The sequence below is a fragment of the Lissotriton vulgaris genome, chromosome 2_1 (assembly GCF_964263255.1).
Source record: "Lissotriton vulgaris chromosome 2_1, aLisVul1.2, whole genome shotgun sequence".
NCBI classification, from domain to species: domain Eukaryota; kingdom Metazoa; phylum Chordata; class Amphibia; order Caudata; family Salamandridae; genus Lissotriton; species Lissotriton vulgaris.
Window position 1 is genome coordinate 1954469229 of NC_141687.1, and position 17838 is coordinate 1954487066.

General features: G+C 43.3%; 1 protein-coding gene across 1 annotated transcript in view; it reads right to left on the reverse strand.

The window, feature by feature from the left end:
• The window catches only part of FANCI (FA complementation group I), a 636131-nt gene that overhangs the window by 156657 nt on the left and 461636 nt on the right, over window positions 1–17838 (reverse strand). The window contains exons 30-31 of the mRNA XM_086958134.1: window positions 13242–13310; window positions 9803–9896 (exon numbers count right to left, since the gene is read on the reverse strand). Coding sequence (XP_086814260.1) covers window positions 9803–9896; window positions 13242–13310 — 163 coding nt within the window. The remainder of the gene's footprint in view (window positions 1–9802; window positions 9897–13241; window positions 13311–17838) is intronic.

Here is a 17838-nt window from a genome sequence, read left to right on the forward strand (position 1 = left end):
GCTCGCTGTCTTGCCTTTCTAGATCGATCAGATCCCCAAGCGCATTTTGCTCCTCCGTCGTATTCTGCTCGGCGAGGACGTCTTGCTCTTCCGGGGTCTTTCTGGACTCCACCCAGGCTTTCAGGGCCTTGTAGAGCTCCGGCTTGTTTTTGCAACCAGCGTGCGGAACCTTTAGTTTCCTACAGAAAAACTTCAGCTCCATCTTTGAGTATTTATCCAGCTTTGCGGCATCCCACTCTATCTCCAACACCTCGGAGGTCGTGGACTCCGCTCCATCCAAGCTCTTTGTGCCCGGCATGGTTTCTGCGCTCGGAATCTTCTTTCGGCAAAATTCAAAAATCAAAGTCTGTGGCTAAGTAACTGGACCGTAATCCTTGTGTAGTGGTCAGAAGCTCAGGTATAACTATCGCAAGTGTAAATTCGAAATCCTCACCGCTGCGTCCAATGTAGGAAGGGGGAGGCTCTAGTTGGCGCAGTGCAACACTAGCGACAAGCAGGGACTCTCTCTTCCTCGTCAGGGCTGAGGGTTACCTTCCAGACAACCTCTGCTTACCCTCTAGGTAGTGTGGCTTAAGCAGTCGTAGGCTAATCTTTGGGGCACATAGGGTTAAACACTTGCAACAGTACACCTTTACAACCAACCCACCACACAACGAGACCAGACTGTATTCTGTAAAAATATATATCTTTATATAGATTTTAAGCAGGCTTGCGAATACAGTCAATATACTTTATGAAAACGGTTGCAGGTTACTTAATTCGGGTTACCACAGTTCTTATGCAGTTCTCTTGAGGCCCGTAGGCCGGTGTTACTCAAAGTCCTTGTGGAGCCGGCGGCTTCCAGGGGATCTGTCCCACGTCGCGTTGCCTTCCCGGGGTCGCTGATCGTTGCGGCTCTTCAGCCGAGCAGGTCACTGGTCATCCGGGGCAGCGGTGTTCTGTGGCGGCAGGGTCCTTTCCTCGTCGTCCGCTCCGACCCTGGAGGTGGCGGCTGTGCGGTGGCGGCAAGTGGCAGTACGGTCCCCAAGTGCAGGACGTACCCAGCCAAGTGCCGGTGCAGCTGTGGGCTCACAGCTGGGCTGTCGGGCAGGCTACCGACCTTGCGGATTCTCGTAGGGCAACTGTCCGTCTTTGCAGGTGAGTGGCTGCTCGTTATGCAGTCACCTCGAGAGCTCGGACCGGACGGGTCCTCCTTTGCTTTGCTCTCGGGCTCCCGGTGCAGTTGCGGTCACGGTGTTCGGGCCAGCGGCGGCTGGTCCTCACTTTGCTTCCGCTGTTGCTTTGGGCCCCGGTCACGGTGGTCGGGAGGATGTTGATGCCTTAGAGGAGATTCCTCCGTCAGTGCTGCGGCGATGGTCAGCACCCGCAGTCGCCTTCTTCCAAGGGGGTAGCGTCCACTGGTCCTGGGACGCTGGTCAGGGGGCAAGTTCAGTTGCAAGCCCTTGGAGATCTCTTTAGCAGAGTTTGGCACAAGTAGAGCAAAAGTCCTTTCGTAGTCTTTTTGTCTTCCTCTCCTTCAGCAGCAAGGCACCAGACACAGGCAAGAGTCAGCACCCTTCCTTGTCTCTCACGGTCCTTCTCGTAGGGCAGAGTCCTTCTGTGGCCCAAACCGGATCTAATTTTCAAGGAGCAGGGCTCCTTCTTTTATAGGCCAATTCTTTTGTTCTCGCAGGCCAGGGGGGCCTTTGCATAGCCACTCTCAGTTCTGGAGTACCCCCGCGGGTGTACTCCAGCTTCTGCTTTCAGTGTGAGGGGCAGGCGCATCAGACGCCCCACAGGAGGTGGAGCCAGCATTGTCCGGACAGGGGTGGCCAGAGTACCTTGTTGATGGGGGCTTCGCCCTTCCTGGGCCAGGTGCCGGCAGAGTCATCCGCCGCTCCCCAGGAGGGTGGAGCCAGCATTGTGGTGGCCGAGCACAGTGACAGTTCGAGTCAAGAGGCACTCCTACCTCCCACTAAGGTGTAATCTGCGCATTCACCACCTGTCATCCCTCCAGCCCTGTCACTCACACATCCCAGACAGTCAGATACACATACCAGCAGAGGCGGCTGAAATGGTTAAGCAAGCAAAGGCTAACTTTCTAAAAGTAGCATTTGCAAACCCAGGATATTAAAATAAACTTGACTACAAGAAATATCTTATCATCCTGAGTTCAGGCATACTAAACATGACTCGCTACCATGCTCCTTGAGCCTGCGGGGATTATAGGGTGTAATAATCCTCGCAGCTCAGTCTGGCCTAATGGAGCAGGTAGCCTTCAATAGTGAAATACGGTCTTCGTTGTAAGTCACTACTAGGACATGCCACGCACATCAGGGCTTGTCCTACCTTGCACCTACAACGCACCCTGCCCGCAGGCCTACCATAGGGGTGACTAATATGTAGTCAAGGGAAGGGTCGGTGCTGGCAAGTGGGGACACTTGCCCAGCTAGCGTGACAGTACGAGACCGCACGCGGGTTCTGCGGTCGCAGTTCCCAGACACATCTTTACGGCTGCTTCGGTGGGTGGCGCAACCAGCGCTGCAGGCCCACCAGCAGTATTGGCATCTACAAGCCCCGGCACTCTCTTGTGCGCTTTACTAGGGACTAACAGTAAATCCAATGCACCAATCAGGGATACCAATCGTATGTACAATTTACAGTAGGGAGCACTTGCACTGCGGCACGGATCAGCCGTGGCGCAGTGCCCTGAGTATCGGAAAACCAGCAAAACATCGGAGGCACATCAGCAAAAAGTGGAAGGGAGACTCACGCCAAGGTGCCAGGTCTAACACCCACCGATGTCTGGTGCTTCAGGATAGATGACTGGGACCTTGACTCTGCAGCTCCTGTGACTAGGAGCCGGATACGAGCTGTACCACAAAGGATGTTGAATGCTGAGGGGTCAGTGTCTGGCGGGAGCACCAACAAGCCTTGGCAATGGCAGCCCACACATGCCAAGGAAGTGTGCAGTTCAAACCAGCAACATCCAAGAGACTAACCACACACAGGGGAGTCAGGGCAAGCCTGGAGCAACCAGGGGAGCCCAAAAAAGCAAGGTTGACCCTCAAATAACCCACAGGCCGGAGGCACAGGATTCGCAAGAGGACCTCTAGCAGCTTCACAAAACAACAGGCCACGGAGCACATGGTGCGAGGTGGTTGAAGATCTTTGTAGGCAGTGGTGCCAGGGCTTTGGGCTACTCAGAGACCAATATGCTTATTAAAGAATTTCCAAAAAGCATGTGCACTTGCAAAAGTATGCAGTGCACAGGGGTTTGGGTATTGCAGCCCCCACGAGGGATTCTAACCTCAAACTTGGTGAGAGGGCAGTTTGAGCCTCGGGGGAACATAGACACCCACCTCCTGTGTTGCTGAGCCTTTCGGAGTCCATAGGGGCTCAGGATCAGCAGACCGGTCAGCAGTGTTACGGTGCCTGCAAATGCAGGGGAGTGACTCCACTTCAAGGGAGAATATCTCCAGTTGTCTTCGATGAGCCACAAGTCCTGCACAGATCCTGTATAGTGCACAGGCGAGGCAGTAGACTGAGAGGGAGACAGAGTCAGGCCCAAACAAAGTCAAGAGTGCCCAGACGGTCGAAGAGCATTGGTTTAAGGTTATAATCCTGTCCATGAGGAATCTAAGGTCCACAGCCAGGTAAGCTCTTAAGTATCCATGGGAGAGGGTTGGAAAGATTCAGTGGAGGGTCTGGACAGAGAGGAGGTTACTCCCATGTCCTTTGTCCAGTTTCGCGCCAGAGTGGGAGCAAACGTCTCCCAGGACTGGTTTGAACTGGACTATGCACAGGGATACCAAATATGCACCTCATGCAGACTTTCAGTTGCTTGCAAGCGTACCCACCCAGCCCTAATACACTAAATCCTGTCTGGGAGGTGGTCACACCTCCCTGTGACAGGATGCCTATTGTTCTGCCTTCCCTTGCTCGTGCTTGGCTCAGTAGCAGGAGGTCAGAAATGTGTCTCTGGTCGGCAGCAACCATTTTGTGCTGTCCGGAGTTAGAAGGCTGGTACTGGGAACACCAGGGACCCAACAAAGCTCGCTTTCCGGTGTGGGGGTATGATTCCAACATGTTTGACACCAAACAAGACAGGGTTTGTTTCAGCCGTTTTAGAGTTGGGCATCACGCTGTCGCTTAATGCCCCTCTATATGTTGTATGTGGCTGCTTCACTGACAACCCGGGAGAATGGACTCGTAGGCTGCAGGGGTATCCTGTTCATGCAGTGGCACCCTCTCACTCAGAACCAAGCACCCTGCATTCAGGGTTTTAAAGGCCTGCTACAGGGATGACTTATAGGTTTTAAGTGCAGTGACCCTTACATATAGTAAACCTATATCTTAAGTAAGTGGTGCATGCACCGCTTTACACAGGCTACAATGGCAGGCCTGTAGTCCCATTTTACATGGCCTCTCATGGGTGGCATAATACATGCTGCAGCCCATAGGAGACCTCAGGGTACATGTGTACCATGTATTAGGGACTGACGAGGGTACCCCAGTATCTAATCTGGAGTTTACCTAAGAACATAACAACCGTTTAGGGAGAAAGCAGATAGACTGGGGTCCTAATTTGCAGGATCCTAGTCAGACTAGTCAAAAACACTGTTGCATCAAGCAAAAATTGGGGGGAACCATAAGAAGCAGATCCCACTTTCCCACATTCACTAAGTGCTTTCTGTTTTTAAATACAATCGCAAGTCTGGTGGTCTGCTGTCCCTTGCAGGCCACATCCATGAGAATATAACCAAATGCAGGGGGAGTCACAAATTGCAACCTGTTAAAAGTTAAATTATTTAGGCACATTGTTCTGTGACCCTAGCAATTGTTTATTTTGTGAACCGACTTATCAGTACATAAGTGAGTAGGCAAAATAAAATAGTGAACATAGAAAGTCCATCAGCAATTTGCAACAGCTTTTTGCAACCACTATTATAAGACACCTGGCCCATCGTTTGTAAACAAAACAAAATTGGTGAATTGTTGATTTAAGGTAGCCTCATGGTAAATTCTGAACAGTCTGTTCAGACTTATCAAGCAAAACGGAGGTAGAAGCCCAACATGAGTCCCTGCAGCTCTCGCAAATAGGGAGGGAGCCTGCCTAGTGTGGAAGCAGGCAAGAGGCCAGCATGGGATGTCAGAAGTGTTGTTACCCTACTCAAAGTAAACAAATGAAAGACCTAACCCTCCATTGCACCCTGGGGAGGATGCACAAAGTGCTCTAAACAATTACTTAAAGGCAGAGGGACGATCCCCCTGGGATTAACCCACATTCCTCGTATCGGTGTGGAATTTCCAATTAACTCCCTCCACACTGTGTACAATTTGAGACCTATATGCAAATGAATAATGAAAACGTTACACAAGTGTATTATGTTAAATCAGCTGGAAGTTTCTGGTGCCCTGCTGTTAGCATCTGTTAGAAAGACCATGTATTTGGAGTGACTTGCAAAAAATTTAAGTGAATCAGTGCATTCTGAAGACCTTTTGAATAAGAACGGGCTTTTTTATTTTATTTATATCAAATTAATTAAAAGCTTTACTCTGCCAGTTAGCTTCAACAAAATTTCAATGATACTACTGGAGACAAAATTGAGAAATCCAAAACAGGTTGCTGAGGCCTAGAACTAGAATTGGAAATAATAGTTCTCACACCAAGTATGGAGGGTCCAGACAGAAAGTCATGGCTATGATGCTATAGCTCACGTTCACAGGCTTGTTCAAATACACATTAAAATTGATTCATTTTGGATCAGAGACAAGAAATCTGGGGCCATACCAATGAATGGGATCCATAAATGCAATCTGTGTACCAAATTATCCTCTATTAAGCAGCCCAACTGTCAATTTTATGGAGGATTCGTTGCGATGCAGAAACCTGCGTCATTACTTTGTTAACAGATATGGGTGTTCCTTGAAGGCCTGTCCAAGACCTTCCAGATGTCCAGGAATAAGTGCTGTCTGGACCACGCACAAGCCACTAGCCCCATCTCACTACTCTCTTGTTATATTTTCTGGAGTAGACAGGGAAAGAGGCAGGGGTGTAGACATGTAGGCAAATATCCCACAGGAGGAAATAGAATACCTACCTTCCAGGTTCAAGTTACCATCATCCGCTTGAAAAAGTTGGCACTTGGAGTTCTTCGGTACTGCCAATAAATCTAGATCAAGAGTGCCTCATTTTTGGAAAATTAGTGAAATCTACCTGTCGTCTATCTTCCACCTTTAACAGGCTATTTTCATCATGTCCTCTAGTTTGTTGTTGAAGCGAGGTAAGTGCTAAATGCTTACAAAAATACTGACTCAATTCCTACGCCAGAGGAGTGGAACCTCTTTCAAGTAATGGATGATCTCAAGCCTCGTTGCATGCGGATTGAAAATACACTCTGCCAACAGTGCCTTTGATGCACGGTCGAAAGGCATTGAGAATTCGTTACACTGAACTGATCATCAAGACATTAGAAGTTCATGTTTAAAATGTGTTCTTCCAGTTACAAGTGACCATTTGTGGCTAGTTCCGAGAGGTGAGTGCCTAACCTTGTACACAGGCGAGTGTCCAAGTTGCTGTAAAACTGTATCTACTGTAGGGGAATGGCTTGTCCTTGAAAAGGTGTTGCGTCTTCTGTCATAGTTGTAGTGCTTTCTACAGTCATACTTTAATTTGCAATACATTATCCCACTTTCTTGATTAAGATTTCATTGAGTAGGGGTTTGGAGGGTCCTACAGTGCACAACGTTTGTGTCTCAATAGTCTTTACCTAAAGAACTGGCTTTTTCCTGCTTTCTCGGAAAGAAAACCACTTCCACTCCGAAAGATCAATTATTGGGAAAGAAAGAGCCCCAGTTGCTGCACGACACTCAAGCTTGCAGTGCCAGTCTTATTCACCTTCTGCATAGATGGCATGCTTATTAGCCAATATTTGATGTATGGATACATTTGAGAAAATTATGAAATGGACATCCAGGAGATTGACATAAGTAAGAAATGTGTTTAGGTCTAGGAATAAAGAATGTATTCTAATGTTACTATCTTAAAAGAAGAGTCGCTCATGTAGCTTCACAATAAAAAAAATCTGTAGAAACACCCGATATTCAATTGTTGTCTGGGTAATTGTTGTGTCGCCCTGCTCATTAGGATTCAAAGGATTCCTTCTCGGACATGCATATGTGGGTGGCGATCCTGCTTTGGAGGCGTGGTGCGGTTTTGTGATGTTCTCCAATGAATCGACATATTCAATGAAATACAACATCCACCTGCCAGAGTTTATGCCATGTCATACAGACAGAGGATGCTACCCAGTGAAAAATGCAAACTGTTCTACGTGCATTGAGATAAAACAGGAATCTACTAGACCAATTAGTGAATGCAGATGTTAACTAAAAGACTGCAGATCACAACCAAAAAACACAATGGAATTTACCACAAGTGACAGGCTACCCTAAATGAGATTCTGATGGTGTTTGCAGATACACCATGGAAGGAGAAGTCTTCACATAAATATGGAGCACAAATATTTCCAAAAGAATGTTCGCAAACTATAAGACAAGTAATTCCTTAGATATCATGGCATGCGCTTATGGCCTCAAATATCTAGAAGAAACAAAAGAGAGACATGGATTAATCCGGACAAAGAAGTTAAATGTGCCTATGGTCCCATATTTTTTGTAGACAGGACACTGGAGGGTGGATACAAGGAAAAAAGTAGAATAAGTAAGAGAGGTACCAATATGGATATAAAGGGGACTTTACTGAAACACTTTTGGGTTTTTTAATTGGGTAGTACAGAAAATGGCACGAATGATGAACATGATTGGTTCTCATCAATCCATCAGTGATCTTAAGATGTGATGATGGTAAGATGAGCTAACATCTATGCTTGGTTGAGGTAAAGCAATCCTTTTCTCTTCTTGGGTTTGCGATAGGTATATGCCCAAATGACAACGATATCTACAGATTTCTAGCACACTTTAGTTAAATACAAGATTTTCACTACAAGAATGACGTGGAATTAAAGAATAAATTATATGTCTTATTAATAGATGCTCTATGTTCTCTTTCCCATTACAATGCTTAAGTTAATTAGCGGGCCTTGCTCACATACTACTTACAGAATACTCACACTGTAATTTAATGGATTTTCAGTGTAGAGAGACATTTAAAGATGGCTGCCACATTCTCTCGCTTTCATGGTGATACTGCGGAGCAGGTAACAAAGGGGATAAACTGCTACATTAAGGATAAATAAGCTTGTCTATAGCAATCTGGAGAATGCTGTGATTATAAAATGGCATTATACCTATAGCCCCCCAGGAATAGACAGAACTGAGGTTTGGGGTGAGGATCGTTTTGATAGCATCCAGACCTTGTCAAATGTACAAATGCTAAATCTCGAAAACTTACTTAAGTGCTCGGAGGGTGCTTATCAGCTTCAACTCTGCCTCTCCCACTCTTCCCGAAGGGCTGGGGAGAAACATTCCTTAATCCTCACTGGCCTTGCCCAAGGGGCTGGGAGGGATAAATTGCAATCAACGAACCATCCTTACAAAATTGGCTATGGGCCAAAGGAATGCATTTTAAAAGTCCTCCCGGCTTTGTATCCTCTACCCCCTCCAATACTTTTGCAAGGGCCATGAAGGAATGAATTACACTTTAGCCTTGCCCAGGGGAGAGGGAACACACTCATCCTCTTCTCCAGCTGTGACCATGGAGAAGGATTTTCTTGCTCAGGGCAAGGTTTAAAAAATCATATAAATTCTAGATTTAAACACAAAAATACCTTGTGTTTTTTATGCGATCTGTGGGCTTCTTACTCTTGGTTCCTTTGTCAGAATGCATATCTCCTACTTTCATTCTGGTTTTCTTCAAAATGAGGTATGTCATCTGCATTGAAGAGAGCTGCGAAACTGATGGTGCTGGACAAGTAGCCTTGCACTGGAACTGAGACCAACCCCTACATGGTGCTTGACTATCTGTTGTTGGCGGTTGAGAAAGAAGCCATTTAGAGCAGAGTAATAACAGCAACAAGGGACTAAAATGGAGGGGTAGAGATCATATGGCCTCTGGAGAGAACAGAAGACTTGCAGATAATCTCCTAATGCAATGTCAAAAACTGCTTACCCTCTTTCTCTCTAAGGATTAAGGAACAGAGAGCACAGGGATATCAGGCATGGGCAGGCCATTCACAGCATGCAAGTTGCATGAGGGTCAGTAACAGCTATAGGCCTTTTACAGGAACCTCAGAGTTTAAACCCAAAGGGCTGTGGAAGTGATGCAACTCGGCTTGGAAAAAGAGAGAACTTTAAAATGAAAGATAAAGGTATTTAAAAAACATCCTTTAGGAGTTCTCAAAACTGGTGTCTTTAATGCTCAGAAAAAATATACATAATATGTGCAAGTGATGCAGTTGGAACTAATGGACAAACCCCACTAATGACTTTGGTGGCTCAACAAGCTTTAGCTACTTGGGCACAACAGGAAGCCAAGTTGAAGCCTTGTTGAAAACCTTACGGATCCATTCTGACACCTGTGAATACTGCTGTGAGGGATAAGCATGAAATATCCATTAGAAGGTGCATTTTCTTTTTGCTGAAGAGTATGCAAACCACAAACTGGTTTTCATGAAAGGAAGAGTGGCCCACATTATTTTATTCACTTAAGGTTCCTGAAAGTAAACTATAAACTAAACGGTAGACATCCGTACAGGCTACTGCAGGCTCTTAACACCTTAGATTATAAAATATAAATACTACATAGTTTTATTTGAACAGTTTAAAAAATGGCAATCATATTTCTAAGTAGCTGGCTTACCTGTTGCTTTCTCTGAACCCAACTGGCCCTTCAGTTTAGCGATCAGCCATTCAACCTCTTCCAAGACTTTCTCTATTTGACATAAAACTAGCATCTGCAGAACAAATGTCAAAGTAACTTTAAACTTACAGATCTGAATACTGAAAAGCAACAGTGTCTTAAACATGGAGTAGCCTTATTTTAACTTATCGGGTCCTAATTCTGCTTGTCTGCTTTTGTCAGGCTCCCCTAGATCTTGGACTTGCACAATTTTGCTTTTCAAGCTTGAGAGTGCCTTAAAATAAAATGTAGCCACTTACCCAAAAACTCTCAAACTTCTCCAACCCTGGGAATCCTACTTGGCCACGCAACACAAATGACATTTGAATATCCGCACTAGGTCTTTCGACACCTGAACACACATTGTGGTGCAAACAAAGGGCACCCTTCTTTTGGATATTGTGCCCATGTCTGATCACAATGGTTCATTTTATTTCAAAGTCCTATACTGTCCTGTTCTAATTATAAATATTTTCTATTTCTTGGGCAACTGTGCGCTTTTCTTACATCTGGCAATTTATTGAAATAGTCTATCAAGCGAACTCCACTCCAGTTAGTGGATGCTTATATTTATCTCTTAAATTGTTCATAACTGAAAATATATATCCATTAAATGTATGGAAATATCACTGATTTCGTTAAAACTGTGTAAAATTATTCTAAAATAATTTGGTTTTTTGAAGTTGCTAATTCCATTATGTGATATCAAAAAGTTTAAACAAAAATACCAGTTCAGAATCAGAGAAAGAAAAGAACAACCTTCCAGAGAGCTTGTCTAGAAGAAGCTCGGTCTTCATGTAGATTCCACCCCTATTGAATATCATATCCTCAACCTCTAGAGAAAATCGAAAATTCAAAACAAACATACCAACCGAGCACCTCACCGTAGCATCTTGAGGCTCCAGCTGCGGCTCCACATTGCCTCCAGATGTTACAAAGCAATCTTGTAAACAGGTCACATTAAACGCTGGTGTCAGTTCCCTGGCTTTTTGTATGTCCTGCCTAAGCCTAACATACCATCCATTCTGAGCAGCATTCCAAAACCACAACCAATGTGAAATATCAACTTTAGAGACCATGGTAATTTATTAACAGTGACTCCACTCCTCAGAACGGTGTGGTGGGCCGACTGTGAGGAATCTGAAGGAAGATAGCCTATTAGCCACAAAAAGTGTTATGAAAGCTAAGTAACTGTTCTGATGGATATTTCTTCCTGCAGATTTCTCACTTTTTGAACCAGTCCCCTAGCAATACCATGATAGGTGATGGGACTGATCATGACTGATCTATCAAAAGTAATGGTTCTCCCTGCCTGGGTGTCTCAGCAGTAGTGCCTCCAAAAAATGGAACAAAGAGTAAACCATATTGCAGTCCAACAGATATCTCTGGACAATGACAGAGAAGTTGCGACCAAGAATCGGGAACAAGATCTATTACCATCTTGCCACCCTCTTTGGAAAGAGAGTGGGGGAATAGTGTTCAACTTTTTATGCTTCTTCTTAGAATTAGAGTCTGACTTATTGAACCACCATGATGATGCCCTGCTGGAAACAAGTCTACGCCTGTGACTTCTTTCGATATTCGGTGGCATGCAGCTTTGCTTCTCTGGCCTGGATTACCTTTGGGTGTATGAACTCACATTCTTAACATGACTTGGAGTAGTGCCTAAGCCCAAACACGAGATGGGCAACTAGTGCAGGTCTATCACCGGCATCTGTTTCTGACAGTCACAGCATGGTTTGAATCGCATGCTCTTCGGTGGAGAAATTGTTCCCCTGCACAACAGAAAAACAATTTGACGGAATTAGTCAACCAAGTAAAAGGGAGCAGAACTCCAGATCTGCATTCAAAGGCACAGAAGGAAAATAACTGACATCAGCGCACAGTGGTAACGCTTATGTGTGCCTCCACTCCATCACTTCCAGGGCGGAACGAGATAATTGCGGAGCTGAATGATGCTACCTAGCAGACCACAGCAGGACTGCTATAAAAACGTCTAGATCGAGACACCGTCAAGCAAAATGGTTGCTCTGGTGTAATCTTCCAGTGCAACGCAGGGAGAAATGGAGTCCCCTTTCGCCATCTGGGCTGCTACTGCCACACCCGTGGGCCATCAACAGTCCTTGGAGCTTTGATAGGAATGTCTCTGTGACCACCAGAACTCACCCAGCTCCCACTATGCCATGCACAGGCCCGCTGTGCGTATGCCACAAATGCAGATACTTCAGTGCACACAGCTAGGAGTGACACCTCTTCTGCCAGCACCCACTACTTGTTCCAAGAGGGGTCCAAAGTGGATGCAGTTCCTCATGCCTGGGTATCTCGCTGTCCCACCCTCCGTGTAGCAATCCTGCCCCAGCAGCATCACCACGGACGACTGCCTACACAGACCGACCTGCTGAGCACTAGTGGACAGTGTAGGACACCGGTACGTCCCACACCAATGGCCCCTAAAGAGTGATCTGCTGCAACCGGAAAGAGGACTACCAAATAGTGAGCCAGACTGATTTTGAGGATTTCCCTGTAACACTTGTAGGGACTCTTCTCTGGAGGGAGCTGCGTTCCTGCTGATATTGGATCTGGCGACTGATATGAAATCCCTCAGATCGGAGCTCGACACTTTCCACAACAAGGTGGAAGGTATGAACGAGGGATGTCAGTACTTGAGTGCAGGCTGGAACACACTGAGTCATGGGATTCAGACAACTGGTATCTCCAACGCAAAGTCCCTGACCTGGAGGACAGATCCTGGAGAGAATAAATTCATCTATATGGAATACCCGAAAAAGTAGAAGGGGAAAATGTCAAAGGTTTCGTAACAGATCTCCTTCCTCTTCTCACAGGACTGCTTTTTAACTCAATCTTGAAATTGTAATGCGGACATAGGATTTAAGCCCTTGCGTAGTTGTCCCGGGATAGACCACGCACCATCATAACCTGTCTCCTTTGTCAAGCGCAGACCAGACAAATACTGCAGGCGGAATGGAAACATGGGTCATTCACCCTCGATAGCCACAACATTCAGATGGCTGCCACTTTTCCAGAGACTATGGAACATTCTTAAATGTGAGGAGTCTGTGGTTGGAAGTATCCATTGGAATTGTGGCGCCACCTGTCGAAGTTTTCCAGAACCAGTCTGGCGCGTGGGGAATATTTAAAAAAATGTGCAATGTCCCAGTTAAAGTATCATCTGAATAGTACTTTCATGTAGAATACGCATGCACATGCTTACAGATTATTTTTATTTTGGTTTATGATGGCCTATATTCCAAACTCTCAAAAGCTAATGTTCAAAACAAATTCAACTGAAATCATTCTTCACTGTGCCCTAGTCTGAATGACTGCATCATGTGGCTTTCATAGTATGTGTATTTGGAGTATGGGGCAGTTCAATACTCACACAAGCAGTGGGGGCTGCTGTCTTCGGGTTAACAATTGCATAATGGGATTCCTTCTCCACTTCTATATCCTGCAGAAAATAAAGGAATAATTCAGACATCCTATATGCTTTAGGGCTTGTCTTGGATTTTGTGACCCATTAGCATACTGGTGTGGGTGAGTAGGAGCCCCCTTACAACCAATCAGCAGAGTTGCTGCCCCGTCAAACCTGCGGTTCCCTCCCCTCATCCAGAGACAATTCAATTCAAGTACATTTTTATCGTTTGTTTCATTAAAATCTTACAATATAGTGACAATAATTCCTATTGTAATAAGTATATTATTGATCAAAGTCTGGTTTAAAAAAATAATAAAAAACATACATTGATAGATAAATCAATCATCTTTGTAGTTAAATATAGCAACACTTAAAAGTATAGACTTAATAATACAGAGGTAAGAAATCACTGATGGACCCCCGGGGAGCCTCTGCCAGCTCCTCCCCTCCAGGGGTGGGTCAATCAATGGCCATTTGCCACAGGGCTGCAGCCTTTGATGCCTCGGAAGGTCCACCCTATCAGGGGAATCATCCCAGTGCAGATTTTCCCTGCCTTGGTTGCCATGCAAAACTCAGCAGCCCTGGCAGGTAAAATCACCAGTAACCCCATACAGGCAGAGAGAAAACCCCCTCTGCCTCAGGGTCACCATGTTCTTCTTTCTGAGAAGCAAGCCTCTGCTTCGAGAGTTTGTTTCTTGGCAAGACAAACATGTCGAGCTGAGCCCACCTAGCATTAATTCCTGACAAAGGTTCACTCACCATACTAGCACAAAAAGGTTCGTCAGAAATTGCACTACAACTGCTGTGATCTGTCATGGGGCGGAGGAGTGCCCTTTGCGAATCAGAATAACCACACACCGAGTAATTTTGTTTTTTGATGTCTAGATCAAGGGAAGCGGTTGAGATAAGCTGCCAAGTGCACTTCTAAGATGTATGTATGTGAACAACAGGTTTCCAATATAAATAAGCAAAGACGTGCTAAATAAATATCACAAGTCGTATGCATTCGCCATTTACCATGGACTCTTCCTCATGTAGTAATAAGCTGTAAATGTTCTAGTCTATCGTTTGGAAGCTAGCTACAGCATTTCGGTTAAACGAGCTACACAGTCTCAATGTATACAATTATAACACATTTATCTATGTGACAACTCATCAGAGAGATACAACAAGAAATTGGGTAACTGCTACACTGTGCCACGTTTACAATTTTCATCAGATCCTGGTAAAAATTCTTAAAACGATAACTTTAGAAATTGCCATCCTACACGTGAAATATATTTGAGGTGTCAGACTGGTTTACACAGGACATTCTAATTTCCACAGATAGTTGAAATTTAACCAATATGATGTCAGCTGCACAGGCATCACCACCAGAAGCGGTCATACTTTAGCCATTTAATGCTCAAGATGCTAGTTCCAGATAAAGTAACATTCTTCTAATAGGAGGGTTCTCATGCCGAGTCCTTATAAGAACCACTCCTAGAAGCGCGAGCGCGCGATCCGACATGGCCACCGCCGTCTGAGCTCCGTCGCTTCTACAGCCCATATTTATTAAAAATTACGTTTTTTCAGTCAGCATTTCTGTGCAAATGAGGTCGCTGCAACATTGAAGAGTATTCCTACCTTTTGAGGAGTTTTGGAACTCTTATGATTGTTGGAAGTGCAGTTTTATGCCCCCTGGTTCCTGCTCCCAGCCTCTTATCAAGGTACTGCCTTATCTGTCTGTCAGGGGGGCGGAGTGTTCGTCAGGAAAGGGCCTGGCTTGAGCCTAGCCACACCCACAGTCCCCTATAGCTGCTGCACCAGTGCATTTGAGGAGTGCTTCACAACTTTCTTCTTTATTTACATTTATATTGCTCATTTGACCTTGAATTCAGTTTATTTGTGTTTTTTTTTCCTCAAAATGGAAAATAAAAATTCATTTAATAATAAAAGGAGACGGCAAGTTTCACCTCCTCCAATAAAATCAAAGGTGGTGGAGTCATCTGAACCTTCACTTTCATTGATTTTGGAAGAAATTCAAGCACTTCGTGCTAATACTGAGACTATAGTGTCGGAAGTTTAAAATGTGCGTAAAGAAATGGCATGTTTGTCTATGAAAATTTCTGACAATTCCATCAAGATTCAAGATTATAAAGCTAGAGTAGATACGTTTACACCATTAGTGGCGAAAATACTATGCATTCACAGCTTTTGGATAAGGAAAATCGTAATAGGCAGTACAACCTTTGCATATTTAATTGAGAAATTGAGGGATTTAATTGTCGATTGTATTTGGAAAATCTAATTCCTGGTCTTTTAAATATCACATTTCCAGAAAAATTTGAAGTGGATAAAGCTCGCAGAATCCCTTCTTATCGCAACCCTCAACATACTAAACCTAGGCAAATGCTATTTAAAGTCCTTCGTCATCACCATTTAGTTATGATTAGAAAAGCAGCAAGAGAAATTCCCTCTCTGATGGTTGGTGGCAATAAACTTTTCATTCATCAAGACTTTGCTAAATAAACTGTTGCATTACTTGAAGAATTTACTGACCTTCGCCCACAGTTACGAAGTCTTGGATTCAAATACGGCCTTCTTTATCCATCTATAATGCGCATGTGGAAAGATAACTTCTCCAAATCCTTTCCCCGACCGATGAATTGTGACATTTTCTTGATCAACAAGTTTAACATTCAATGGATACTCATGATCCTATTACCTGAATCTTCTCTAGTATGATCTCTGCTGACAAATTTATGAGTATCTTTTCAATTTTTTGGCTCCAGCGTTCTGGCCATGCTTGTAAAACGGGTGTGCGTTTCACAGTTCTTATTTATGTATTTTGTTTGTCTATTTTTTTAAAGTCTTTCTTTCTCCTCTCCCTTTCATATTTCTTGGAGCTACTCGTTTCTTCTTATATGTGCTGATTATTGCTATCCTCTTCTTCACTTTCCCTTTTCTCTTCTTCCTTTATGGCTGATATTAAAGTAATTTCATTGAATGTAAAAATTTTGCGTCACCCAGTTAAACGTACTAAAATTTTAGATTAGTTAGGTAGTTCTAAAGCCGATTTTTGTTTTATAGAAGAAACTCATGTTGATGATAAAATTTTAGTTTATATGAAAACAAAATGGGTTGACAATATTGTTTCTTCTCCTGCTATTGGTAAGAAAAATGGTGTCGCTATATTATTTGCAAAGAAATCTCATTGCCAAATTCTGAGTAAATTTATCGATACAGATGGGAGATATTTAATTGTTAAAGTTAAAGTTTATGACTCTATTATATTTTTATTAAATGTTTATGGTCCCACTGGGGGTGATCCTATGTTTTCGAATAATCTTGCAATAGAGGTGTTAAAAATTGGAAATGCTCCTTTAATTGTTGCAGGAGATTTTAATATAATCTCGGATCCTTTATTAGATAGATTGTCTAGTTCGCATTTTCATCCCCCTAAGGTTTAATTTGCTTTTAAAACGTTTCTTCAAACTACTAAATTAGTTGATATTTGGTGTCTCCATTTTACATTCTTTTCAAATCCTCACAATTCCCACTCTAGAAATGATTATAAATTAGTCACAAGACAGCTTATTAATTCTATAAAAACACCTAAGATTGGAAATATTGATGTCTCTGATCATGCTATGATTTCTTGTATTTTAAATCTAACTTCGTCCTTTACTAAACAATCTAGATGGAGAATCTAGATGGAGCTCTTAATGATCATAATAAACCTAAACTTGTGTCTAAAATTAATGATTTTTTTTCAACTGAATCCTGAAGGTACTACTTCTATGGTCAACAGATGGGATGATTTTAAAGCTTTTATTAGAGGAACTACTATTTCTATTATGGCCCATGAAAAGAAGACTTTTAATGCTAATATTAAATGTTTAGAAAAACAAAAAGCGAAATACGAAAGATCCTTTATTACTTCTAATGACACACATTATAGGAATACGTTACAAAAGCTCCGTTATGAATTTATTTAGATTCTAAGTAAGAGAGCTGGTATTCAAATTTCTTAAGCTAAAGCTAAATTTAGTTTCAATGTGAATAAATCTGGGAAACTCTTGGCAAATTATCTCCGTATTAAAAAAAGATAAAACTCAAATAACGTCTATTCATGGCCCCAATAGTAAAATTGCTTTATCTCATAAGGATATTGTTAATGAATTTTTAGATGTTTACTCTAAATTGTATAATAAACCTGATGTTAATGATTCCTTGATAGATTCCTTCCTATCGTCCTGTAATTTGCCTAAGATTTCTCATTCGGAAAAACTTGGATTGGAGTTACCTATTACTACGGATGAAATTTTGTCTGCTATAAAATCTCTAAAACTAAATAAATCTCCGGGTCCTGATGGTTTACCTGTGGAGTTTTATAAAGAATTTCAATCACAACTTTTACCTTTTTTACTTCAACTTTTTACATCGTTTGGTTCATCAGGAATCAAATCTGGTTCTTTTACTGAGGCTTTAATTATTGTTCTTCCTAAACGTGACAAAGACCTCACTCTTGTATCTAATTACCGTCCTATTTCTTTAATAAATCAAGATTGCAAATTAT